Below are 26,548 nucleotides of genomic sequence, written 5' to 3' on the forward strand. Positions count from 1 at the left end.
ATTTTATGCTTAGGTTTAACAAAGTATGGACAGCCATGTAGAAATATGATTGCACCAAAAAGGTATGATCTAATGCTAATAAACTGAGCAAGGAAGCCCAGCCAGGTCTGTCTGCCTAGATTCTCCTTCGCCTCTCTGAGCAGCATTCCTTCTGGGGATGGGACAGGACCTTCTCTGGAATGGGGGTCTTATGGTCTACAAACAAGGTATGTCAGATAATTTCTTTATGGCCTGTTTTCACAGAAATAGGGCAGAAGGAAAGTTGGAGTAATATTTTTAGGTTTTATGTCTGGCTTTGGAGAAAAAGGCATTTTGGTTTCTATGACCCACCCTGGGGAAGAGGGATTCTAGTTTCTGAGGCTAGCCTCAGTGGGGCATGGGACTGAGGGACAGGAGGGCAGGAGAAGGTCAGAGAACAAATCTACACCTCTGAGGCTGCTTCTGAGGCCTTCATTTTGGGGCATTGTTTTCTGAGCCCCAACAGAGGAACACAGAAAGAGCTACAGAAATTCAGAAAAGGGATGTGTTGCTTGCACAGGAGGAGGTGGGGACCAGAGAAGGTTGAGCTTTGAAGTGCAGAAAGCACTGAGTGCTTGCAGTGTCCCTATCACTGTCGTGGGCACTTTATGTTATCTCATTTGAAGGACTTGGGTATTTTAAGTAGTGAAAATAGGCACTTTATACAGAGGCAGATGGATACTCCATAATGAATACAATGCCTGGCACAAGAGCACAATAACTGTTAATATTAGTGGCTATCACAATTGAGTATTTACTGTGTCCTAGAAGCAATGCTCAGATCCTTTGTATATGCTGTCACATTTCAGCCTCAAAACTCTGAAAACAAGGTATTATAACTCCCACTTTACACATCAATTCAAGACAATGTGTGTGCACACATATACACATATATGTATGTAACAATGAGTTATAAGTGAGGGCCCTGGTAAAAAACAAATGGCATACTTAAAGAATTCTGAAGAGCATGTTTAATAAAAGGAATGTTTTTAGAGGTGTGGGCAGGTAAAGAGAACCAACAAGGAACCCAGGGACTAGCAAAAACGAGAAGCCAATACTACCCCTAGATGGAATAATGGAAGGCAACAGCATTATCAGAACCCAGCCGAGAGCTGGAACCATGGAATAGGGGCCGCCAGCAGAAGCTATGATTGTGGAAGGATGGAGCTGTTGCTACAACCATGAAAAAGCAGGAAGGGAGCCAGAGAAATAAATACCCCAATCTCTCTCCCCTCTTGTCCTCCAGTCTCCTGTAAGTATATCCCATTCACCAAAACCAACAAAAATGGGATCGCAGGTGATGAAGTCCATGAAGATCAGTCCTCCACAGCTTCAAGCAAGACAGAAAATGGTGAAACACGTGTCTTGGGTACACTAAGGTGATATAGCCAGAATGTAGGAGGGCCAGGAATCAAATTCAGGCTTGTCTGAATCTAAAACCCATGCCTTATCCACTGCTTTTATGTATTCCTCTACCATACATACTGTAGATGCTTAGTAAATGTTTCTTCAATGAACGAAACCCCAGATGAAAGTTGGAGAAACTGAGCTTAGGAGGCTATGTGTCTTGACTTTAGGAACCAGAGTCCTGGTTACCGTGGAACCATCTCTGGGTCTGTAACTCACTGCCTGCCCATTCAACCAAACACCACTCACTCCTTGGATATAACAGGCAATCTGCAGCAATGGGTTTCTTTCACGGTAAATATTTATGTAATAATTATGTTAAAACACTCAGGACTTAGTGTCAAATTGCAGATTTATGGTACTTACTTTATCCAATATTTCTAGCACTTAGGTTGGACAAGGACATCCTTGAGCCCTCCTTCTCTTTGAGAATTCCCACCCTGATATGGTTTGGTTCTGTCCCCACCCAAATCTCATCTCGAATTGTAGCTCCCATAATTCCCACATGTTGTGGGAGGGACCCAGTGGGAGATAATTGAATCCTGTGGGGCAGTTTCCCTCATATTGTTCTCGTGGTACTGAATAAGTCTTACAAGGTCTGAGGGTTTTATAAGGGGAAACCCCTTTCACTTGATTCTCATTTTCTCTCTTGCCTTGTGGCCATGTAAGATGTGCATTTTTGCCTTCCACCATGATTGTAAGGCCTCCCCAGTCACATGGAACTGTGAGTCCATAAAATCTCTTTTTCTTTATAAATTACCCAGTCTCGGGTATGTCTTTATCAGCAGTGTGAAAACAGACTAATACACACCCCCATCTCAAAACACCTGTCTCCTATGAAAGTAAATCTTATATCTGCTAAAATGGAGTAAGAAAAGAGTAAGACAGGAATGCCTGTTTTAATCTTCAGATACTTGCTATCTAAAATTGACTTCAAATAAGGCAAGATAACAGCAATATTATCAACGGAAAAGAAAACTTGCCCCTGTGTTAATCAACATCCAACCAGAACAGAAATAGCTTTAGGTATGTCAAACAGAGGGAATTTAAAGGAAATTGCTTATAAAGGTCTTGAAATGTCCAGAAGAGGAAAAGGAACAATTTGACCATAAGCCATAATTATCATTCATAATTACCATTCATAATTACATCCCCATTTCCTAGCACAATACCTGGCATATAGCAAGGGTTCAATAAATATTTATTGAATCTATGATTACACTTGTGGGTGAGATTTGGTCTGTCAACCTAGGAAGGCCACAAGTTCTCCTGGAAAGCATACCTTCAAGCAGCTATATGACTCTGGTAATTCAGTGAATGTGTACGTGTGTTTTGGCATTTGGTAGGAAATCATGTGCAAAGCCTTCTGTTCAAAACCTCTCAATGGATAATATTTACTGAGCATCTATTAGGCTCTAGTTACTTTCTATGCACTTTTTAAGCACTTTGCAATATTAACATTTATAATAACTCTGTGATAACGTGTTCATTGCTCCTCATTTATAGATGACGATGAAACTGAGGCAAAGAGTTTTTAAGTAACATGTCTAAAATCATAAAACAAGGAAATAGTGGAGCCAAGCTTTCATTACACAGTCTGGCTCTAGAAGCTATGCTCTTAATTTCCACACCATATGCCTCCCCACAGCTGATGTGATGAAGGCTTAGCCCACTTTTCCACCTTTGTTTTCCATTTTCCCCACTGTTCTCTGGAGGCAGACACCAGCTAGCTGTTTCCCCAACCTCATGTTTTCTTTTCTTTCTGGGCCCACAGCAGAATGTATTTTCCAGCCCTTGCTCGTGGTTATCGTAGCTGGGTGGCAGAATTTTAGCCAGAAGAATGGGAGCAGAGGTGATATGCATCCCTTCTGGGCCTGACCCATTAAGCCTTTCACATGTGGCGGCTGTATGTTCTTTCTTGTTCTTTCAGTTTGAGGAAGGTGAGTGATATGGTTTGACTGTGTCCCCACCCAAATCTCATCTTGAACTGTAGCTCCGATAATTCCCATGTATTGTAGGAGGGACCAGGTGGGAGGTAATTGAATCATGGTAACGAGTCTTTCCTGTACTGTTCTCGTGGTAGTGAATAAGTCTCATGAGATCTGATGGTTTAATAAAGGAGAGTTCCAGGCTAGGCGCGGTTGCTCACGCCTGTAATCCCAGCACTTTGGGAGGCCGAGGCGGGTGGATCACAAGGTCAGGAGATCGAGACCTTCCTGGCTAACACAGTGAAACCCTGTCTCTACTAAAAATACAAAAATTAGCCGGGTGTGGTGGCGGGTGCCTGTAGTCCCAGCTACTCGGGAGGCTGAGGCAGGAGAATGGCGTGAACGCGGGAGGCGGAGCTTGCAGTCAGCCGAGATTGCGCCACTGCACTCCAGCCTGGGCAACAGAGCGAGACTCCGTCTCAAAAAAAAAAAAAAAAAAAAGGAGAGTTCCCCTACACAAGCTGTCTTGCCTGCCGCCATGTAAGACATCCCTTTGCTCTTCTTTTGTCTTCTGCCATAATTATGAGGCCTCCCCAGCTATGTGGAATTGTAAGTCCATTAAACCTCTTTCCTTTATAAATTACCCAGGCTTGGGTGTGTCTTTATCAACAGCATGAGAACTGACTAATACAGTGAACATGGAAAACTTGGATGCCACATGTAGAAGAGTTGGAGCCACAAAATAGAAGAAGGCTGGATCCCTGAATATTGCTTGGAAAAAAGAGTTGAGAATCAATCAGGAACATCTGTGCTAGACTTTAAGTGAACAAGAGATAAGCTTCTGTCAACTTTGTGCCATTATATGTGTTGGAGTTGTTTTGTTACAGCAGCTATAGATATGTAAATAGATCTACCTACTGTCCTTTGAAAATGCCTTTCCCTTAGAATTCTCATTCTCTCCTTCAGTTACTCACATCCAAAAATTATTCAAGGCCTAAACCAAGTCCAATCATCTTCAAGCAGCTTTCTTCCACTCCCACCCACCATAGAGATCTCTCTTTCCCTTACCTTCCTGTAGCACTTTGTTATCTATACCTCTCATGTGCACTTACCCCAGCTCCAATTCTGGATGTCTTGTTTTCCTAGTGAGATTGTGAGCTCTTCAAGGTAAGGATCATGTCTTTGTGCTTCCTTCTTTTGTGACTCTGAAGTGCATAACATGGTGATGTGCCTTGGGAGTTTTCAATAAATATTCATGGGAAAAATGAACATATCAATGTATTAAGCTCAATAAAGTCCATTTTCCTAAAAACAGTCCTTCATTGCTGAAGTGTGAAAGCATGTAAACTATAATCTACTGGATTTGGTATTTTTATTATTCTTTTTTACTAATATATACATTCTAACACTTTTTGACCACTGCTTAGAGAAAATAGAAGGCATGCTTATCAAATTTCAGATGGCACGAATTAGAAGTAATAAGTAATGCACGAGATAACAGAATCAAAACTAGACAAATTAGAAATAAGTAAATAACATTTAACAGGGATAACTACAAAATTAGATTTTAAAAGAACAGGTACCCAATTTCAGTATGGAAAGACATGGCTAACATCAGGTTTTAATTGGCTGCTAGACTGACATGAGCCCAGAGTGGTACACAGAGCCCTGTTCATAGTTAGACTCAGGGCACTGAGTGGTAGGTGAAATATTCAGGCTCCAACAAGGCACAGGCATGAATGAAGATTGCTAGATGGTGGCCAGCTAGAGACAGATGGAGCCTCAATGTCTGGTAAAGTCTGCAGTAAAGAGCAGAATGAAGTCCTATGCTTTATTTAACCCGGGAGCTAAACAAATAAACAATATATAATAAGAATAAATAGGCTGGGTGCAGGGGCTCACGCCTGTAATCCCAGCACTTTGGGAGGCCGAGGCAGGCAGATCACCTCAGTTGAGGAGTTCGAGACTAGCCTGACCAACATGGAGAAACTCCGTCTCTACTAAAAATACAAAATTAGCCAGGTGTGGTGGCACATGCCTGTAATCCCAGCTACTCGGGAGGCTGAGGCAGGAGAATCACTTGAACCCCGGTTGCAGAGGTTGCAGTGAGCTGAGATCGCGCCATTGCACTCCAGCCTGGGAAACAAGAGCGAAACTCCATCTCAAAAAAAGAAAGAAAGAAAGAAAAGAATAAATAATGAACTAATTTAAAAATAAATAAATTTTATATTTAACCAGGGCAAGCTTAAGGTAAAAGATCAACTTTCACCTGTAACTTTGATGGGAATCCTCCATCTGAGGACACCATTAAGTGATTTCTGACGCTAAACTGGGGCTAATGGGGCTGCCTGGATCCCCTAAGAATTTTGCTTTAGAAGTACTACCTAGTCGGTCTTAAAGGTTTGTTATTTTACTTTTGGTCCCACTTCCCAATGTCAGTGTCAGAGCTGTCCTTGACACTCCTCAAATTTGGGCAGGGCGTGGTAGCTCACGCCTGTAATCCCAGCACTTTGGGAGGTGGAGGCGGGTGGATCACCTGAGGTCAGGAGTTCGAGACCAGCCTAGCCAACATGGTGAAAACCTGTCTCTGCTAAAAATACAAATTAGCCGCGAGTGGTGGCGTGCACCTGTAGTCCCAGCTACTCAGGAGGCTGAGGCAGGAGAATTGCTTGAACTGGGGAGGCAGCAGTTGAAGTAAGCCGAGATCGTGCCACTGCACTCCAGCCTGGGCAACAAGAGTGAAACTCCGTCAAAACAAAACAACAACAAAAAACAAAAAAACTCCTCAAATGTGAAGCTGAGAATTTTGAAGCTCATTTATAAATTCACACCACCCTTGTGGGAGGGGAGAGAAGGCAGATCACATCTCTGGGCTCAGTTGGGGCAACCATTCTAGGATGCTCAGAGAGACCTGCTCCTAGAAATCCTGAGTTTCCTAAAAGCTGGGATCAGAGTTCTGGCAAGAAGGCTGTAGCCTGGGCCTTGGCCCTAGACCACCAAAAAAGTGAATACAGGCTTAGGCAGTGTTCATAGAGGCCCAGCATCTGGAACAAGGGTGCTGCTGTAGTCTGTGCTGGTCAGACCACACAGGAAGAATTGTTTATTTTCCGGATACTATGATTTTAAAAGGATACAAGCAAATTGGTGTGTATCAAAAGGAAGCTGACCAGAATGTTGAAGGGACTTGGAAACCAAATCACTAGTTACTTTTCAGTGGTTTGGGCTCCAGGACTGGAGGGGGTTTAGGGTGGGGGGTAGAGGATGGTGTTAGGCAGCATAGATAATTAGAACTGTTTTCAGATATGCAAATGCTATTTTGTGAAAACACACGCGAACACACACAAAACAAGAAAAACTTGTACTTTAGGTAAGGCCAGAAAACAGAACTGGGACCCGTGGGATTTAAGCTCAACATGAAGAATCTGTAAACCATTATAGCTCTTCAAAAGTGGGCTAGACTTTGTAAGCACGCAAGGTTTAAACTGTTCAGGTAAAGACCAGGAAGCCCTCCAGCTGCTCTGTCCAGACCGAGGCCGGCTCTCCAAGTCCGCGCTGGGGACGATGGGAGGTGTGCACCTGCGACAGAACACAGGTACCGCCAGGTCCGGGTAGGGGTGGCTTTTCGCCGAGGTCCCCCGCCTCCGCATACTTCTCGCCCTCGCTGCTTCCCCGGCCGCCTCTCCCGGCCCCACTTCTCGCCTGGCGCTCGCCGCTACAACTCCCGCCTGGGCTGGCGCGAGACCCGCGAGCGCCGGAGTGGGCGCGCGGGATGCGCGCGGGCCGGCGCCCGGAGCTCTGGGCATGCTCAGTCGCGCGGGCAGGGCTCCGGGCGCGAGCTGGGCTCCTTCTGCACCACATTCAGCGGCTGCCAAGAGGAGCCGCCGGGCGCTCGCAGGCTCAGCGCGCGCTGCCCGCGGCAGGACCCGGCCGCCTCCGCCGCCGCCGCCGCCGCCCCTAAGCCTCCCGAAGCCATGGCCGGGCTCGGCCACCCCGCCGCCTTCGGCCGGGCCACCCACGCCGTGGTGCGGGCGCTACCCGAGTCGCTCGGCCAGCACGCGCTGAGAAGCGCCAAGGGCGAGGAGGTGGACGTCGCCCGCGCGGAACGGCAGCACCAGCTCTACGTGGGCGTGCTGGGCAGCAAGCTGGGGCTGCAGGTGGTGGAGCTGCCGGCCGACGAGAGCCTTCCGGACTGCGTCTTCGTGGAGGACGTGGCCGTGGTGTGCGAGGAGACGGCCCTCATCACCCGACCCGGGGCGCCGAGCCGGAGGAAGGAGGTAACTGCCGACTCGAGGGGCGCGGCCGGGGCGCGCGCCAGGCCCTCCCCCGCCGCCGGCCGCCGTGTTGCCTGGGGAGTCGCGCCATTGGCCCTCGGGCTAGTTCACAACTTCCCGTCGGGGGGCGAGTGTGTGTGTGTGTGTGTGTGTGTGTGTGTGTCAGAGAGTCAGAGAGAAGTTCATTGTTCACACCTCCCGGCTGCCGGCAGCCTTCTGGAGGATCCGATTCAATGTGGTTGTACGGTCTCGGGCAGGTGGGTGGGCGGGGGATTCCGTCTCACGGGCATTTTTATTTGTGAAAATTAAACGGCAGCGACGACAATGCAACTCTGAGTGTTTCCCAGGGAGCGAGGGCCGCGAGGGGTGCCGCTCCGGTAGGGCGGGTGGAGGCTGGGCGTCCCTCCAGGGGGCAGCGCCAGTCGTGACACCGAAGCCCCCAAGTCCTGCCTGGCGCTCGGAGCAGGACAAGCTGGATGAATTAACGGGGTGTCGGTGCCCACAGACCTGGGGCTTCTCAAGTTAGTTTTCAGTGGTGGCGAGTGAGTCCCAAAGAACGGGACTAGTAAGTGAATGAATGGAAGGAAAAGTGTTTTGTTGGTGAGCTGTGCTAAATGTATGCATGAATGGGCTAGGTTTGAAAAGCTGTACTCTGTGCGGTGTTGGGTGTGTGTGCTAGCGAGCGTGTTTAATTAGAGATGGTTGTTTCACAAATTCCATAATTTTTATTCTCTATATTTTTAAACTCACAGCAATTAAGAGAGTTTTTCTGTTCTCAAGGGTTGTAACTACTTTGAAATACTGCAGCTTGTGAAATGGCTGATTGCTTTAAGTGCAATGTAGGTTAGTGGGGAGAGACAAATAGAGTGAGATTGGATTTTAAAATGCCATCTGGCCTGGGATTCTTCTCATTGCCAGTTAAGAGCCCAGGCTCAAGACTCCGTTGCTATTGGCATCCAGTGGCATTGCAAGAAGCTAGTGGTTTCTTTCATTTCTGGAGATTTAAGAATTTTTTTTCTATTTTGTCTGTATTCACTTCACATTGGAAATGCCTCATAGAGCTTATGAAAAAATATGCTTATTCCTCACCTGCTCCACTACTTGGTTGATGGAATGCCACATGGTCTGAGAAAATAAGCATATTCTACTAATTTCTCATCGAGATAATCAGCTTTTATTTCACCCTCCATTAACAGAAAACCAAAAGAGTAACAGATCTCTGCTAGCCCTTTGATGTCTTTGCCACACCTCTCCATCTTTGAGTCTGTGAGATGTCCCACTCTTTTAAACTGATAAGGAATGTAATCCCATTTGAATACTTTCTAATGCGTTCTAGGCCAAATGGCAGAGCTATGGTTTGAACTTAAAAGAGCAAAATCGATTTCAAAACCCTTTCAAAATGGCACTCTTTTGATGAGAGTAGTCCAATTTCTTCTCAAGAGACTGTCACCATATTTATTCACCCATTTCATTTTATTCCTATAATAAAAGCTTCCAAGCTTTGGCCTCCCTGATACCTAAGTGAGCAGTGATCTTTTTCCCCTGCCTAGATTTTGAAGCATACATTTTAAATTGGTTTAATTCGGATATCAGCCTGGTGGCCCACTGCCAGAAGTCACATGGTGTAGTGGATAAAAACATTAGACTGAATCTCAGCTCTACCACTTTCTAATTCTGTGACCTTTAGGGAGTGTCTCTTGCCTCAGTTTTCGCATCTATACGGTGGACATAATAATACCTGTTTCACAAAGTTGTTGTAATAGATGTATTAATCTACCTGAAATTCACAGGACAGGACATTTGATGAATGTTGACTATTATTATTCACTTAACTATGGATCAGGGAAGATTTACTCCTTTAATAAGAAGTCAGCTATACACTGATGTAGTTAGTGACATCTCTCTACTATGTGATACTGCCTCTGGGTTTGGGTCTCCTGCTGGTGCCTGCCTTTGCATTGCACATGATCTGGGTCACCAGGGTAACAGGCCTCCCAGGCAGGGAGAGGAATATGGGCAGTCAGTGTTGGATGGGATGCTTCTGGAGGGCAGAGTCATGTAGGGCAATGCTTGTAGAAATCTCTCACAGCACCAGCTCACCGCCTTGGTAGGTGTTAATGCTTGTTGAGTGAGTGGATGAATGAATGAATGAATGAATGAAATGCTAATACAAGAAGATAGTTACTTCAAGACCCTCTATGGATTGCTGTATATTTTTTTCATGTGATGTCTGCATTCCCAACTGTGAAAATCCACAGTAGCCAAGGAATTATTTTAAAATTATTGTCACTGATCTCTGCCTCTAGTCTTGTCAATTTTCCATTCCATTCCCACACTGTAGCCAAGCTGGTCTTTTAAAAACTCAGATCTGATCCTGTCCCTTCTCTGACTAAAATTCTCAAGGGGCCCCCACTGAGCTTAGATAAACCCATTGAGCTGGGCTGTGCTTGCCTTTCCAGCTTCAGCTTCACCTCTGATCCCACCCCAAGCATCCCCTGATCCATGGATCGAGCGAGGTTCTTTCACTGAAGCTCACCAGACTATTGCTTTTATTTTGTCCGGATACTCTTCCTCTTTCCTCTCTTCCCTTTTATCTGTCTTAAGTTCTCAGCTTACTGTTATCACTAATATTATTAGCTAATATTTATTGGGTACTTGCCACTTGCCATACACCATACCAGATTTATGATGTGCATTTCATTAATACTCACATCAACTCTTTGAACTCAATACTATCATAATTCCTATTTTAAAGTTGGTGAAACTGAGGCCTGGAGAGATTAAATAAATTGGCCAGGGTTATAGAGTGTAACCTGTAAAACCAGGATTTGAACTCGGGTTTAGAGAACTCCAAAGCTCTAGTCCCACTTAGACATCACTTTTCCAGGCATGGAATTGGTTCTCCTTTTATGAGCTCCTAAAACGCTATAAACTTCCTTTTATATATATCATACCACATGATAATTGCCTGTTTACCGTTCTGTATCTCCCACTATTATGTAACCTGTCAGGACTAGGATCATGTCTGTATTGGTCAACATTTTGTCACCAAGGCCTTGCATACAATAGGCATGTAGCAAATATTTTGTTGAACAAGTGTTCTCATTATTTTAGATTAACCTTAATTCTCCCTCCTTATGACATATTTGGTGTTTCACAAGCATTCCCAATCAGTAAGGTCCCAAAAGTTCTATTATGAACGTAGGTGGTTTATAGCTGTTTCTTCTTCTCCCTTTCCCTGTCCCTGCCTCTTTCTATTGTTATTGTTGTTTTGTTTGTTTTTATAAAAATCTTGAGAAATTCCTTCTTAATCAAAACATCGTGTTTCATTTAATGACTTTTCTTCCTTGGAATTCAAGAAAGTATTCCTGTGAAAGCCCAGTGTTTGCCTGAATGGGGCCTCAAAGATTAATAAAACACAGGCCCTGTGTGCAGGAAGCCTAAGTTTTAGTGAAGGAAACTGTATTTACAGAAAGTCAGTAAATAATGTTAATTGTCTAATAATGTTGTATCTTTAGATTTTGAGTATTTTTTATGTTTAATACTTTAAAGAAAAATCAGCCATTAGAGGCCTATCAAATTTTACATGACTCCAACTTACTTTTTAGGGAAAAAATGCAACTTCTCTGTTTGTTTGTTTTTAGAGACAGGGTCTCACTCTGTCACCTAGGCTGAAGTGCAGTGGCATGATCATAGCTCACTGCAGCCTTGAACTTCTGGGCTCAACAATCCTCCTGCTTCAGCCTCCCAAAGGGCTGGGATTACAGGCATGAGCCACTGTGCCTGGCCAAAAGTCGATGTTTAAATGTCAAATAATGTAAACAAATAATCTGAAAGATGATGTAGGAGAAATAACAGGGTGTGAGGATTGAATTTTTTAAATTAAAACTTTTGTGTAGATAATGCCTACAGTGCCAAAATCAAAAGGTACAAAAGGATATGCAGTGAAAGTGGGTGTTGCCCTTCTACTCCCACTCTTGCACCTGCCTAACCAGTTCTCCTCCTTAGAGGCAACTACTAATGCCAATTTCTTGAGTTTCTGTCCAAAGGTTCTTAGTACCTAATGAATGATTAACTGACAAAACTTAACTTAAGCAAAATTGCAAAATATATCCTGTGCCCTTTTGCCCCTTTACTTTTTTTTAAATTTATTTGTCATGTACCCTGTTGACTAGGATTGCTCCTTTTTAACAGCTATTTTATCCTTTCCCAGGTACCAAGTGTTAGTATGTGGGGTAATTTTGTCTTGGAGAAAACCACACAAATGCATTCTTACAAAGTGATAATAGCTTTAATTATTGTTTCCTTGAGCTTTTGCATTTGTAGGGGCCTCTTCAGGAAGAAGTCAATGCTTAGCACCAGGTAATAAATCCCAAAAGTGGAATTAGGCATCAAATGCGGGAATGGGGACATAAATGGAAGGGATGGGGAATATAATTTGGATATATGTTCCCCTTTTATTAGGGTACTTAGTAGGACCTATATATTTTGGTTCTGGGTTTATTCTCTGGTTAGGAAAAAGCCTAAATATGTTCATCCTGGAGGCAAGTGAACATCAAGATAATGTCTAATAGCCATAGCTAACAAATGCCAAGTTTTTGAATGTGTGTGAATCCTAAAAGGTGGTATTATTAACCCTATTCAAAAGATAAGGAAACTGAGGCTCAGGTAACTGAGGTTAAGTGACTTGTCCAAAGTCATACACAGTAATAAGTTGCAGAAATGAGGTTTTTATGAAAATCTGAAGGTCATTTTTTGCATGAAGTGCTTGTTGCCAGTTGCGGTTAATCCTAACATAACATTAAATCTATGTAGAATAACTACTTAAATCCCATTTTACACATTAGTGATATGCAATCTAACTCGAACACTAAGTGAATCATTTTACTTCCCTTCTCTCGTAAATGAGAATATGTTGTTTTCACTTTAGTTTAAAAATAACAATTCAGTCATTTATATAACCCCCTAAATGGCCTAGGCACAGTTTGTGCGTAATTGTATCTTATTTACCAGCATAGTGGATGATTGCATTTTTAAATGCATAAATTTCCTCAAACTTCTGTTTAGTTTCAAGTGAGAAAGCTGCCCCAAACCATAATTAGAAATTATTCTGACACCAAGATGGAAAGTGAATGTGCTGGAGGCTCTTCACATGGCAGCAGATTAACAGTTCTTGATAAATCATCACCGCCAACTAGTTAGAACAACTGCTCCTCTTCAGGATTTTTTTTTATTGTTTTGACTCTTCTACATGGCCTTGGCAGTAACGTTTGGAAATTGATGTGTCCCAGAGACTGGGATGCATCCAATAATGTAGTCTCTTCCTGTACCGCTGATCTTGAAAGCCTTGAAAATAAGGAACAAAATGAGTAGGGAGTGACTTCTATTAGATACTATTAGCTGAAAATGAGCTTTCTGCAGAGATTCTTAGACTCATTAGAGAACCATTATAAGACTAAGAAGGCAGGGCTAGATCCCTTGTAATTCAGATATGCTGGAAAATTGCCTTTGCATGTATTTGAATTCTTATTAAGCTCAGATTTCTTCAAAATTAGTTTTTATTATAATAATGGTAGGTATCCATCCATTAATATAAACCACAAAAACAGAAAAATCTACTTACAACTTTTCAACAAACAGATTTACCTTCCACTGCCTTTGTGTCATAAGTAAATTGTTTGTGGCATCTTATGATTCTCAATATAAATTTGGAGATGCATGTTTTAAAAATGAGTGCTAGTTATTAATTTTATGGGCTTTTGCTACTAAAATCTGTAACCATTTCAGAAAGCCTCATTTTTTGACTAGAGATCTGGATATGTGTAGTGTTCCTTCCTTCTTATCAAGGGAGTACCATAATTAAAGAGAAAATGACTAAAACCTTAATAAGAGAGAAAAAAGTTTCATTTATATCTTATACGGAACATAGTGCAGTATTTATTTCAGGTTGTCCATAAATATTTACTTACATAACTGAATCCTCTGAAGTTCCATCAAAATATTCCCCTGACCTTTGAAGTTAGCTTCCATCACTTCCCCTAAACTGATATTAGATATTAAATCTGTCAGACATCTCAGGCTCATTTCATAAGCAGGGGCTTTTCATCTGAATGGACAAGCAGGCATAATCTCAAGCAACAAATCCCATTTTAAAATGTGTGTGTGGTGCCTGTAGTCCCAGCTACTCAGGAGGCTGAGGCAGGAGAATCACTTGAACCCAGGAGGTGGAGGTTGCAGTGAGATGAGATAGCGCCACTGCACTCCAGCCTAGCAACAGAGCAAGACTCTGTCTAAAAAAAAAAAAAAAAGTGTGTGTGTAATGTCATCCTAGTTCACTTTGTCATTATCAAGTAATTTAATAATATACATCATTTTCCTGAAGCTGATGCTGCTGAAGGAGCAGTAGCATCACATAGAAAGGAATAAATCACCAGACTTTAGACTTTTGTTGCTAAATGTTTAGATTATGCAAGCAACTATGACAAGAGGAATCAGTATGAAAAAGTACAAAGAAAAGTACAAACTAATACAGGGTTGGTTTAATTTTGTCCAACAAATCAGTGTGGACAAGAACCCGACTTAGTTTAGGTTAGCAAATTAAAAGGACTATATCATTTAAGCTGCTTTTGCAGCTGGATGGGCTTATAGGGGTAAGTTATCATTCCAGTGAAGATAAATACATCAGCATTTTCCTCTGTTTGAATATGTGTAAGTAAACCTTTGCCTTTATTAAAAGACGTTTTGGGCTGGGTGTGGTGGCTCATGCCTGTAATCCCAGCACTTTGGGAGGCCAAGGTGGGCGGATCATGAGGTCAGGAGTTCAAAACCAGCCTGGCCAACATGGTGAAACCCCCATCTCCACTAAAAATACAAAAATTAGCTGGGCGTGCTGGCAGGCGCCTGTAGTCCCAGCTACTCGGGAGGCTGAGGCAGGACACTCACTCGAAACGAGAAGGCAGAGGTTGCAGTGAGCCAAGATCACGCCACAGCACTCCAGCCTGGGCAACAAGAGCGAAACTCCGTCTTCATCCTTTTGCCTTGATTCTGTCATCATTATTTTGCTTAAGAAATATTAAAGTTTTCCAGTTTTTGTGTGGCATTAATTATGAGTGCCATGATTGCGTGAAAAATGACTGCTTTTGATAGTAAAGGGATAATAGTTGTGTTACTCATATCTGTTAGTACATTCAATAACTGTCTATTATGTCCAGGCTGAATGTTTGGTGCTGGGGAGATACAGATGAATTAGACACTTCCACTGCCCCTGAGGACGTCACAGTCCAGAGAGGGAGGCAGATCAGTGACAGACACTTGCAGAACACGGGGGCAGATTTTATGACAGACCTCAGCCCAGTGCCATGGAAGCTCAAGAAGATGTGTCTCACCCACACCAAGGCTTCCCAGAAGGAGCGATTATTGAGTGAGAATTAACCAGGGGAAGGCAGAGAAGAGCAACCTTCCAGATACAGAGAACAGGATGAGATAAGATGGGGGTAATAGTCCAGTGAAGATTAATTTTATTAATGTTGAAAAGATGTAGAATTGAGAAAAACCCACCCGTGCCCTCTCAGATCTTTTGAAATTTCAGATCCAATTCCAAGTTCACCAAAAGAAACAGGTACAGAACTGTATTACTTTGTTTTGGGTCTAGAAGGATTTGGCCACTTTGCACACCTCATTTCTAAGTGTACTTCCCTTTTACTCTTATCCACGTGCTCCGTAATGGTCTGGAACCCCTTCTAGGATTCCTGACTAGCACAGTTTGGGAACAATGTAGCCCACTCTGGAGTTGACTAAAGTCTACTTTAAGTCTGAAACTTAAACATTTCCTGAGTTTGCCATTTAGATTCTGGTAAGGCACTTTTTTGGTGGTGGAGGGTGGGGGGGTCCTGTAAGTTATCAGTATATTCTTTGCTGGGGGTTTTCCCCCTTGACCCATAATTTGTTACATGAGGGTGTATCAGGAAAACCTGTCATCTTGTAGTATGTAGTTATATACAGATGCTCCTCAACTTATAATGGAATTACATCCGGATAAACGTATCTTAAGTTGGCAATATCATAAATTGAAAATACACTTAATACTTGTAACCTACCGCACGTTGTAGCTCACGCTACACTACCTTAAACATGCTCAGAACATTTACATTAGCCTATAGTTAGACAAAATCATCTAACACAAAGCCTACTTTAAAATAAAGTATTGAATATCTCATGTAATTTATTGAATACTGTACTGAAAGTGAAAAACAGAATGGTTGTATGAGTACTCAAAGTATGGTTTCTACTGAATTCATATCACTTTTGCACCATTGTAAAGTCAAAAAATTGAAAGTTGAACCATCATAAATCAGGGACCATCTGTACATTACCCATGTCAATGACAAATAAGACAAAACTAATTTCTATTTGCTGTTGAAATTATTTTTATTCACAAATCTCTCCATCTTGACATTAGTCACCATTGAATCTCAAGTGCAGCATAAACTGAGAATGCATCTATAATTATGGGTTGAATTTTGCATGAGCTACGGGAGGCAGCCAGGTGGGGATACCCACTGTCCTGGGGGCAGGAGACACTGGTTTTGATTTTTGCAGTGATATTAAGATCAAATAGCTGAGGGATTTTTTTTTTTCTTTTTGGAACCCGGGTTGTAGGGGAGAGAAAGTGTAGGGTGGGAAAGAGATAAGAAGATGGGAGAAAGTGGATGGGGAGCTGATGATAACTTACATTTGTGAAATGGAATTGGAGTTTGATAAATAAAAAATACTGGATTTTATTCAACCGAAGACATTATACTTTTTCTGCTTAATTAACTAATCATATGAACTCATGCCTTGTTAATGATAATCCATTATGAGATGCAGTTGAGTTTGCTAAATCTATTTCAAAAGCTCTGCTTACTCAACCATTTATAGCACATTTGACAAGTAATTTTTTTCTATAGAAGACTTTAAATAAAAACCATTGAAATAGTGTAAGATCCTAGACCCACATACTGTCTGCCATCACACATCACTTTCCTCAGTGTCTGTCAGTTGATGTTTTTGTGTGGTGAATGTGAACCAGTGGCCTGAAGAAATGGAGAGTAAATGATGATGAGGTATTGCTGTAAGTTGTGTTTTCTGTTATAACTAAGTCTTGACTTACCCATGGTAATTCTTTCTTACAAACCTTCCATATATGTGTGCTGGTTTCTATTCCTGATGCTGAACTGTTAGTTTTCTAATATTTAACTTTTGGCTTCCAAAACTACATGAAGTTATTATTCTAAAGAAAGACAAAAAAAAAAAGAAAAAGATACCTACTTAAAAGTAGCCTTCCTATAATTAGCGGTGTACACATGTTAGCCAAATAAGGTATAGATGTAGTCATTTTTAGCCTGAAATGATTGAAAAAGGTGAAATTAATGAATTAATCTTGGTGCAGTTTCAAAATAGTAATGGAAGAAAAACATAGCCATTTTATTCTTTTAATTATTTTTTTCAGTCATAAGGGAACCATCATTTCAGGAAGAAAGATTATTATTACTACAGTTTGGCTTTAGGTCATATTTTAGGCCATTTATGATGTAATCATATTTTCCAGCTCAAGAGTTTTGTGTGAAGAGATTTAGATCTAGTACTTTATTTTGAAATACCCAAACCATTTTTTAAATCTTGTTTTTGGAATTTTCTAACTTTCTGCATGCCATCCTAGTTCTCTGTCAGGGACCCTGGTTTTCCAGCTCCCTTTTCTCTGAAAAATACACAGTTGGGATGTTGAAGGGCCCTAGTCGAAAGGTGATTGATTTCTTCACTTTCGTCTTTTGTTACTCTCAAACTAAACATCATTAAGGCTTCGGCCTCCCTAATCTCTGAGTCTTCCCAAGTCACCCCAAATGTAGAAACAGTCCAATTATGACTAGAGCACAGCTTCAAGACAAGGTTTTTGTACCATTTTCCCCCCAATTGCTGCTCTCTACCCACTAGTGGGTCATGAAATCAATTTAGTGGGTCATGACCAGATCTTTCATTTTTATTGTAATAGAATCAGTAGAAAATGTCAGAGTGTACTGCAACATAGCGTCATAAGGGTAAGTATTGTTTCATAAAACTTGTTTCATTTTTACACACTATGTTTGTGTATACTGATTAGGTAAATAAATTTCTTACACTAGGTCATGGTAAAAAATAAATGTGAAAAATCGACCGCATCCCCTTTCAACTGGATTGCACCATTCAGCCTCTTTATAGAAATTCTGCAGGGCCATTCCTGTTGGCCAGTTGGGTCCTGGGAATCATGGCCAAAATCTCAGCATTACTTTCTATCAAGTCATGTTTTATTTCCTCTCACTTGTGTTGACTCCTTACAGTGATGGTTTCCTGACTGTTTGGACCCCTGTCCATTCAGCAAACTAGTGATGAGTCCATAGTTCTGTGTGGCCTGGTAGGTGTGATCGGGGAACATGAAGAGGGGGAAGATTGTCAGCTTCACCATTTGCTAGAAGCTGATTCTACCTTTCCTTCTTTGGTGACAAATTTTAACCTGGTTAAGGGAAGGTTATGTTAAGACCGGAAAGCATAGTTTTCCTTCTGAACTTGCATCTTTTGCATTTTTCAGAGGCGGGGAGGGGGAAATTTGGTGGCAGCAGCATTCCCTGAATGCCTTGCCAGGGGTTGTACCTGGTAGGAAGCAGTAGCATCCAGGTGGGGGCTGAGACCTACACAGACACTGGGAGGCATCAGGATCCAACATCAGGATTTGACCACAGACGCTCTTGGGGTAGGGACCGAAACTCAGCACACTTACTTTAACCCCAGCATGTGTTCAAATACAGAATGTGCTAAAATGTGATTATAATGTTCATGTCATTCTCAGATCACTGGCTAAAGGCCTAGAAGAGATCTTGGAAATAACTAGTTTCACTCTCTTTCCTTCACACTTATGCAACACTAGATAAGTGGAAATCCTGCCTTATGTAAGAATCCAAAGAAAATTTAGTTTTCTCTGCCAAGTAATCCATTTCAGCAATATTTGTTGGTAATGGTGCCTGTTAAGTATGAGACATCTGGACTGGCATATAAATTGGGGTTCATTCTGACAAAGTATACATGGATGTTTAGTAATGGGTCAATCTGGGATTGCAGGGAAATGAAGCACCCAGTTTTCAGTGGTGATCCCTTTCTCCTAGCTGAGCAGCCTAGTACTAAGAGTGGAATGTATTCCCTTATATATGCTCTTCTATGCCCCAAAAATGAGTGCTTTGAAGATTCTGATGAGAGACATTAATGATAGAGGCAAACAGTGTGTGGCTGTGACTGGAAAAATTGTGTGTTTGTAGGAAAAGGGCTTGGAATTGTGAGACTTGGAGCTGTAATTACATGAGAAAAAATGGGGAGTGCAGTTGTCATGTCCATGTCTACATTTTTCTTTGTGAGCACTGAGCTGGATAACTGAAGCCTCTGAGTGGTTTGCAGGAAAGCAGGATTAATACTGCTTCTAAACTGTCCAGTCCTCAGAAGGAAGTTTCTTGGTGAGTGGATGGGATAATAGGGATTTAAGTTAGAACATTTTCTTGAAAGTAAATGCCAAAAAACACACAAGATATAGCTTGTTGGCCTCAATACAGCTGAGGGCTCAATTATGATTTAGAACACGCTCCCTGAAACACTCGCCTGCCCTGAGGTCAACCTAAGGACTGGAAATTCTGCAAATGTAACAGCTACTATCACTTGGTCTGTTTTTATAACATACACACACACACATACACAGGTTTGGATAAAATCAGTTTTCTAACAGCGCTCTGCTTGTGAATGCTTGGTGGTATTGTGGATTATCAAAAATGTTTACAGGGATTCTTGAGTTACATTATTTCAGTGGTCGTTTAGCCAGGAGAAAGTTTTTGTTGTTGTTGGTTTGCTTTAATGAATTGTGCCTTTTTTACTGAGCTCTTTCAGCCTGTGATCACCTCCATGCAGGTCGTCTTGATTTCATCATTGGGATGGGCTTTTATGGTGCTATCTGTGGAGGAGAAAGCATATATGCAGTTCCTAGAACTTCCCTACCCTTCTTTACCTTCCTTTTTTAGGGGAGCTCCTATAACACTATGAGTTTGTTCTTTTACTCTAGGTCTAGATGGTGATTTTCAAATTTTAAGTTCAACTCGTAAGTGGATCGTAAAGTTACTCTAGTAGGTCACTCCAGTTTTTTTTTTTTTGTTTGTAAAGGAACTGAAATAGAATAGAAAATATCAGAGTGTATTCGCAACCCATAATATAGCTAGGTAATGTTTCATGTAACCTTTGTTTCATTTATACACATACACGCATCTACGCATCTACGTGTTCCCTCTTATGCTGTAGGTTGCAACATAAAGTGTACTTCTTAGTGTAGGTCATTGTCAAGAGGCTTTATTTATTTATTTATTTATGTCGTTGTTGTTGTCAACAGGTTTTAAATCTACTTATCTAGGAGACCAAAAAATACCTTAAATAAATGCTGTCATTTTAGCTTTTGTTGCCATTCTTTGTTGTTTGCAGCAACAGAATTTTGGCATGTGTCAAAGGCACTTGACTTCCATTGAGCAAATGGGCTGTTTGATCTCAGGGCACTGGGTTTTTCATTGCCTAGTAGGAAGGTAAAGCCATTCATCCAAAGGCAGCAAAATGCAGGGGATGGAGAGGAAGAGAAGGAAAACAAACAGTGTAGGTGGAAAGTCTCAGGCTCTTCCCAGGAAACAGGCATTTTCAAATATCAAAGACTCCCCTGCATTAATGCTACAGAGTATTTCTGTACACTTTGAAGTGATACACTCATTTGTAAACCAAATTATAATGTTGTGATATTATAGCCCAGGATGGCAGGTGTTCAGAAAGCATACCACTTATTAAAATGGCCGTATGAAAGCCTAGTACATTTTCTGTTCTATTGATTCCAGTCTCATTTCTACTGCTTCTACTTTCCTCTGCTCCTCACTGAACTGCCCACCTGCTCCCAGACCCACAATCACTCGAGATATCAAATCAGCACAAGATTCAGTCTTCATCACCCCTCTAGCATGCATACCTCTCACTCAACCCAGGTATCTAGAGACACATGCTTCTAAGCTGACTCAGGAGGCAGACTTGCTTGACTCCTGGGGCACTTTTGAGAGGGGGCATTCTCTTCCTTTCCATGTGCCCTGAGGACTGGCAGGGGACAGCTATAAATTCAAATTGTGGTTCCAGTGCTTATTAGCTGTGTGGCCTTGAGCAAGTACAGCATCACTTTCATCATCTGTAGTGTTGAGGTGGTTTTGACTACCCTATAGCATTGTTATGGTGAATACATGCAATAATACAGGTAAGGTACTGAGCAGTACCATGCACAGAGTAGCTCTTCCATCAGTGATCAGTCCCTCTTCTTTCTGCCTTTATATGCTTTTTGTCTTTCTAAAGGGCTGCTATTCAAGCCCCTAAGGATTGAGGCTGTGCCCTTCTCCTGCTATCTTCTCTTCCTGGAAACTGGAGACCTCCATCCATTGGGCTGTGGCCAGACCACATGTGGCCTGCCCAGACTGAGATTCTGTCCAGCAGTTGGCATTCATTGCTCTTGTATTTTGGACCCCTATGCTGACTCCACCTGAAACATGCCAGGAGGATGGTAAGACCATTAGAGATATGCACTTGATCCTCAGCTGGCAGCCGGGCCAGTCACCCAGCGCCTGTGCCACTCTACAGGCAGGTCTCTTGTGGGCACTGGCCTCCTCTCCAGCTCATGGTTTTAGGAGTAGGTCATCAGACTCAACTGAGTCAAAAGGTACTACCCTTTTTATAATTTCTCTTCATCCGCTGATCTTCTAAGTGAATGAATACTTAGAGATATTTCTGCCATTAAGCTTATCATCTGATCTTGAACTAGTCATATATTAGCATTTGAATTCACATTTTAAGTATCTTTACACATTCGATATATTTTCCATTTTAAGTACTTAAAAAATTCCTCTTACATTGCAGGTGAAATTCCACCTGGAATTGAGTCTCAGTTCCACTTCTCAGTTACATCATCTCGGGCAACTCAAAAGTTTCAGTTTCCTATAAAATATCTTTATGCCTTCTTCCCAAGGATGCTGAAGATCAAAGTTTTCTGAATGTTGTGATGCTTTATACAACAGTGATTACAGTGGCAATGTTATGATGAGTAAAGGATTGTACGTATGGTAATAGTAACGTTATTATTTATGGACTGGCGATAACTAGCCTATTCTTGATGATATATCGGATTGACTAGATTTGACCAATATCCTTTGCATAATAACTGTGACACCAAGCTGTGACAACCTTAGAGAGAGGTCCTGATAGAAAGAGACTACTCTTAGAAAGCTTCGGTCACCTGTAAAGACCCAGACCTACCACTTACTAGCAAGGTGAACTTGGCCAAAAAAAACTTTTGATACAGGTTTGTCACCTGTAAGAAAGGGTGACACTACTTTTATTTATTCAACAGGCAATTGTTGTTTAGTGCCTACTACATGCAAAACATAAAGTAAACAAATATGATGCCTGCCCTCATGGAGCCTGTAGTTTAATTGGAGAGATAAGCATGAAATAAATAATCGCAAATATATGTGTAATTAAAAATACCAGTAAGTGTCCTAAAGGAAAAACGCAACTTGTCTCATAAAGTTGTAAAATGTCAATAAGAGACCTTACTTGCAAAAGACCTGAGTATCAGCTTTTAGATGAGACCGGTGTTACCTGTGTTGCAGAGGAATTAGTGGATTACCCATGCTGTTGCTCCTGTTTGTACACCTCTGATTTTATTCTTAGGAATATTCCCTCTCTCTGCTGGAAGGGACAAGAATCCTGCCCCTGTACTCCAGCACCATGGGCACCTGCTTCTGGCCAGCTCTGACTTCTTGACCCTGTAGTCTACCTCTCTCTCCAGTACAAACACACCTCTTCTCCACCTCCCAACTTCATCTGCCACCTGTTCCTGCTGCCATGCTTTCCAGAGATCCAGCCCCACCTGCTTGGACTTTCACCCACCACACATGCATCTCCGTTGTGCTTCATGTAGTTTTCAGGTTCAGAGACCCCTTCCAGTGTTACACACCTTCTCCCAGCTAATCCTTTCACCCGCAATAAACAACAGCAGTATCGTTTATCATGTATTTACTGGGTGCCAGCACTTTAAATCCATCATTCTCTCTAGCTGTCCTGGCCCCCTTCCAAGCCCTGGAAGCCATCTGGCTATTAGAAGAAATAAAGTGTCCCTTGTTCAATAGGTCTGTTGGTCAGCCTCATCATTCTGCTGATGGCCCTACCCCACCATGACTCTTATTCATTTCATATGCTCAGGTAGTGCCTTGGTTCCATTAACTGGGTTTACATCTTGACCCCTTTTGTTGGTTTCCTACCTAGATTCCCTGCAAAAGACCCCAAGGCTGACCTCTAGTCCTCATATGAGAGAATCTCTCAAACATACTGCTATGTCCTCTTGGTGCCATGTTCTGCCAACCTTCTCATATGTCTGCATTGGGCCAGACACCAACCTGCCTTATGCTGGGCTGTGCCATCAGCCTAGCCCCTTCTGTGGGGGCCCCTGATGCCAGCTGCCATTCTGAGTCTTCTTTCTTTTGCCCAGAGTCGGAACCATCCCTGGTCACTGGCCTTGTGCTAGTGGGCCATTTTACTGACGGGACTCAGAACCAATGTGTGCTTTTATATTTTAAAGTATTTACTAGATTTAGCCTCTTAGGAAGTTTGAGGTACGATAACTTGACTGAGGCACACCCTTAACTTTGTCTCTTTCCCCTTCTCCTGTAGTAACTAGCTATATAGCTTATCAATTAAATGCTACTTTTCTGTCTCAGTTTAACAAACTTGTTCTTGGAATGCTCACTAAACTGAATCTAGTCCAATTTTGTAAAATTTGTAAAATTCTTTGCTGGCAGAAAAGAAATTTCACTGTGTTTAATTAAACAGATTAAAATGTGATTTTCTCAATTGTCAAAACTGTTTTTGATAGATTTCCTGTGTTTCGTGGGGTTTTTTTATAAAAGAAAAATTATTCACATTATTGTAATTCCATATTATGCAGAACAGGAACAAAGGAAGTGATGCAGATCCTTTGGCAGAAAGGTCATTTGAGTCACTGGAGTGTCCTGAACCATAGGGGAATTAGAGCTCCTATTGATGGGATGCAGAGCACATTTCTTCAGATTAAGACACCGCTCATTTATGTGGATGTTTTTCATCTGAATATTTGTGCCAAAGGAGAGCAACAGAGGGATACTCACTTGTAAACAAAGGGGGGTGGTGCAAGGAGGAAATGAATACTTCATAGAACTCTAAAATAAACCAATCAGATTTTCAGAACCTCTCACTCTTAATAATTCCTGCCATTCTTTATCTCTTAGAGCAGAGATGATTGAGAGAATTAAAGAGTAGACTTAGTAATGGTGAAAACACAAATTCTGATTGGTAATCCAGGATAACAACTTCAAAGTAATAGACCTTTGTGTTCTAACATAGGGGTGTCCGATCTTTCGGCTTCCCTGGGCCACATTGGAAGAAGAATTGTCTTGGGCCACACATAAAATACTCTAACACAATAGCTGATGAGCTTAAAAAAATCACAAAAAAATCTCCTAATGTTTTAAGAAACTTTACAAATTTGTGTTGGGCTGCATTCAAAGCCGTCCTAGGCCACATGTGGCCCATGGGCCATGGGTTGGACAAGTTTGTTCTAACAAGAAAGGATGATGAAGATGCTGGCTCCTGACTACAATGGGTGGATATTTACTGCTGAACACACAGCACTGTATAAGGTCTCCAAGGCCTCCATGTCATCCTTGGGTTAATTAAAATAAGGGATGAATTTAGGGATGCAGCCGGCTCCTCTTTCTGATGATTCAGCGTGAAGGAAGAGGGTAGTTTTGCAGAGAAGAAATCCTTCCAGTGTTTCTGTCAAGGATTAGCCTGTTGATGAGGAAATTCAGACATCAACGGTCAGTGTAGCTTTTGGTTAACATTTTGCATAATTCAGACTGACTAAACTTACAATTCCTGGTAACTCCATTTGAATCTTTGGCAAGCCTTGGAAGTAAACGGGAGCTACCTCCAGGCTCAGACTAGCAATCATATTACTAGGTCAATGATTTTACATTCTAGTCAGATTCCTTTAGGTTGCAAATAACTGAAACATATTCCTGCAAGAAGGAGGAGGAAGATTGTAAGGATAGACTCAAATCGAAACCACAGAATCATTAGGGACATGAAGTCTCTCTTTCTACTCATGCCATCTCTTCTCACTGTCCACTTGCTTCATTCGATTCTCTGGTTTATCTTAAGCTTCCTTGTGGCCCACCCGAGTTTACTTCATATTCCTGTAACTTAGCTGCTGTGGCTTTCTGACTCAGATTTCCAGTTTCTCAACTTAAAATGTTTAAATGGAGAGCCTCATGGGCCCATGCTAATTTTTTGATGCAGGCAACCAAGTGATAGATAGCTGGCCAGCCTATAAATAGACTGAATTCAGTTCAGGTGCCCAGCTCTGGTTCAACCAGATGTAGCTTCAGAGGCCAAGATCAGAGTGGGTTTGCTTAGAGCAGCAGGCATATTTTTGCATATAAATAGGCAGGCAGTGATTGGTGTCTCCTGTGTAGCTGACCTCCTCATGCTAATAAATGAATCCAAACACTGACCTGTCATGAAAGAAAGAGTGCCTTGTGTGGGGAAGCCACATTCTGATCTTTTATTCCATTGAGTTTTAAAATTCAATGTTGACCACCTTTCTTTCTTCCTTTTGAAAGGTGGCCTGTCCTATATCCTTTCAGTGAGACACACGTCTCTCCTATCTTAGGTGAAATTTAAGTGTAATGTAAAATGCTATTGCTGCAGGAAGAGTGTACATCAGGAAGAAAAGGGGCAAATAGGAAGAGAGAAGGAGAAGAAGAAAGGAGGAAGAACTAACTGGAAATGAAATCCTCAGTTTCTACCCAGAAACTTGATACATCTCCATGACACTAAGCCATATGCTAGAGGATTGGGGGAGGGGTGGCAGGAGAATTGAGGGAGAGGGAGAGGAAGGGAGGTGGGATTGAAACAAGGGGGCAAATAACAGGAAGGAAAGGATTTTGGATATTAGGCCTCAGAAGGTAGAAATTCCACCTTGATGTCTTTGGCGTGATGTTGCCAAAGGATAGGACTTGGAATGGACATGATCAAGTGGGCCAGGTGGGTTTTCCATTTTCCTTTTTCCTGAAAGCCCACCAGTAGACAATTGATATGGTTAGGCCTTATGTCCCTACCAAAATCTCATCTTAAATTGTAATCCTCATAATCCCCACATGGCAAGGGAGAGACCAGGTAGAGGTAATTGAATCACGGGGGTGGTTTTCCCCATGCTGTTCTCATGATAGTCAGTGAGTTCTCATGAGATCTGATGGTTTATAAGGGGCCCTTCCCCCTTTGCTCGGCACTTTTCCTGCCTTCTTGTGAAGAAGTTGCCTGGCTTCCCTTTCAGCTTCTGCCATGATCGTAAGTTTCCTGAGGCCTCCCTAGCCATGTTGAACAGTGAGTCAATTAAACCTCTTACTTTTATAAATTACCCAATCTCAGGCAATTCATAGCAGTATGAAAGCAGACTAATACAACAAGTCCATGAGCAATTGCTGGGGCGGTACAGCTCACAGCATGAATGTCTCAACTTCTGACATGCCACAGTCAGACATGCACCAGAAAATAAGTGTCTGGCTGTTCTGATGTCCTTACTGGACTGTAATATTTTGAATTTGCCATTCTAACAAGTGGTCAGAATTGCAGATGGCATTTAACTATTGGGATTGCTTCATTTGGCTTTAAAATGTAACATGAAGTCAAGTGTGATGGCTTATGTCTATAATCCCAGTATTTTGGGAGGCCAAGGAGGGAGAATAGCTTGAGGCCAGGTGATTGAGA

The 26,548-nt window shown here is 42.1% G+C and overlaps 1 protein-coding gene across 4 annotated transcripts in view; it reads left to right on the forward strand.

Annotated features, from left to right (window-relative positions):
- Positions 1-26,548, forward strand: part of DDAH1 (dimethylarginine dimethylaminohydrolase 1) — a 260,786-nt gene that overhangs the window by 106,978 nt on the left and 127,260 nt on the right. The window contains exon 1 of one of the 4 annotated variants that reach the window (XM_009424448.4): positions 6,913-7,627. The exons of the other annotated variants lie outside the window; for them this stretch is intronic. Within the exon in view, the coding sequence (XP_009422723.1) occupies positions 7,325-7,627 (303 nt within the window). The 5' untranslated portion in view covers positions 6,913-7,324. Of the gene's footprint in view, positions 1-6,912; positions 7,628-26,548 lie in introns of those variants that run through there. 4 annotated transcript variants of the gene reach the window in all.

This window comes from Pan troglodytes, chromosome 1 (assembly GCF_028858775.2).
Source record: "Pan troglodytes isolate AG18354 chromosome 1, NHGRI_mPanTro3-v2.0_pri, whole genome shotgun sequence".
Taxonomy (NCBI): domain Eukaryota; kingdom Metazoa; phylum Chordata; class Mammalia; order Primates; family Hominidae; genus Pan; species Pan troglodytes.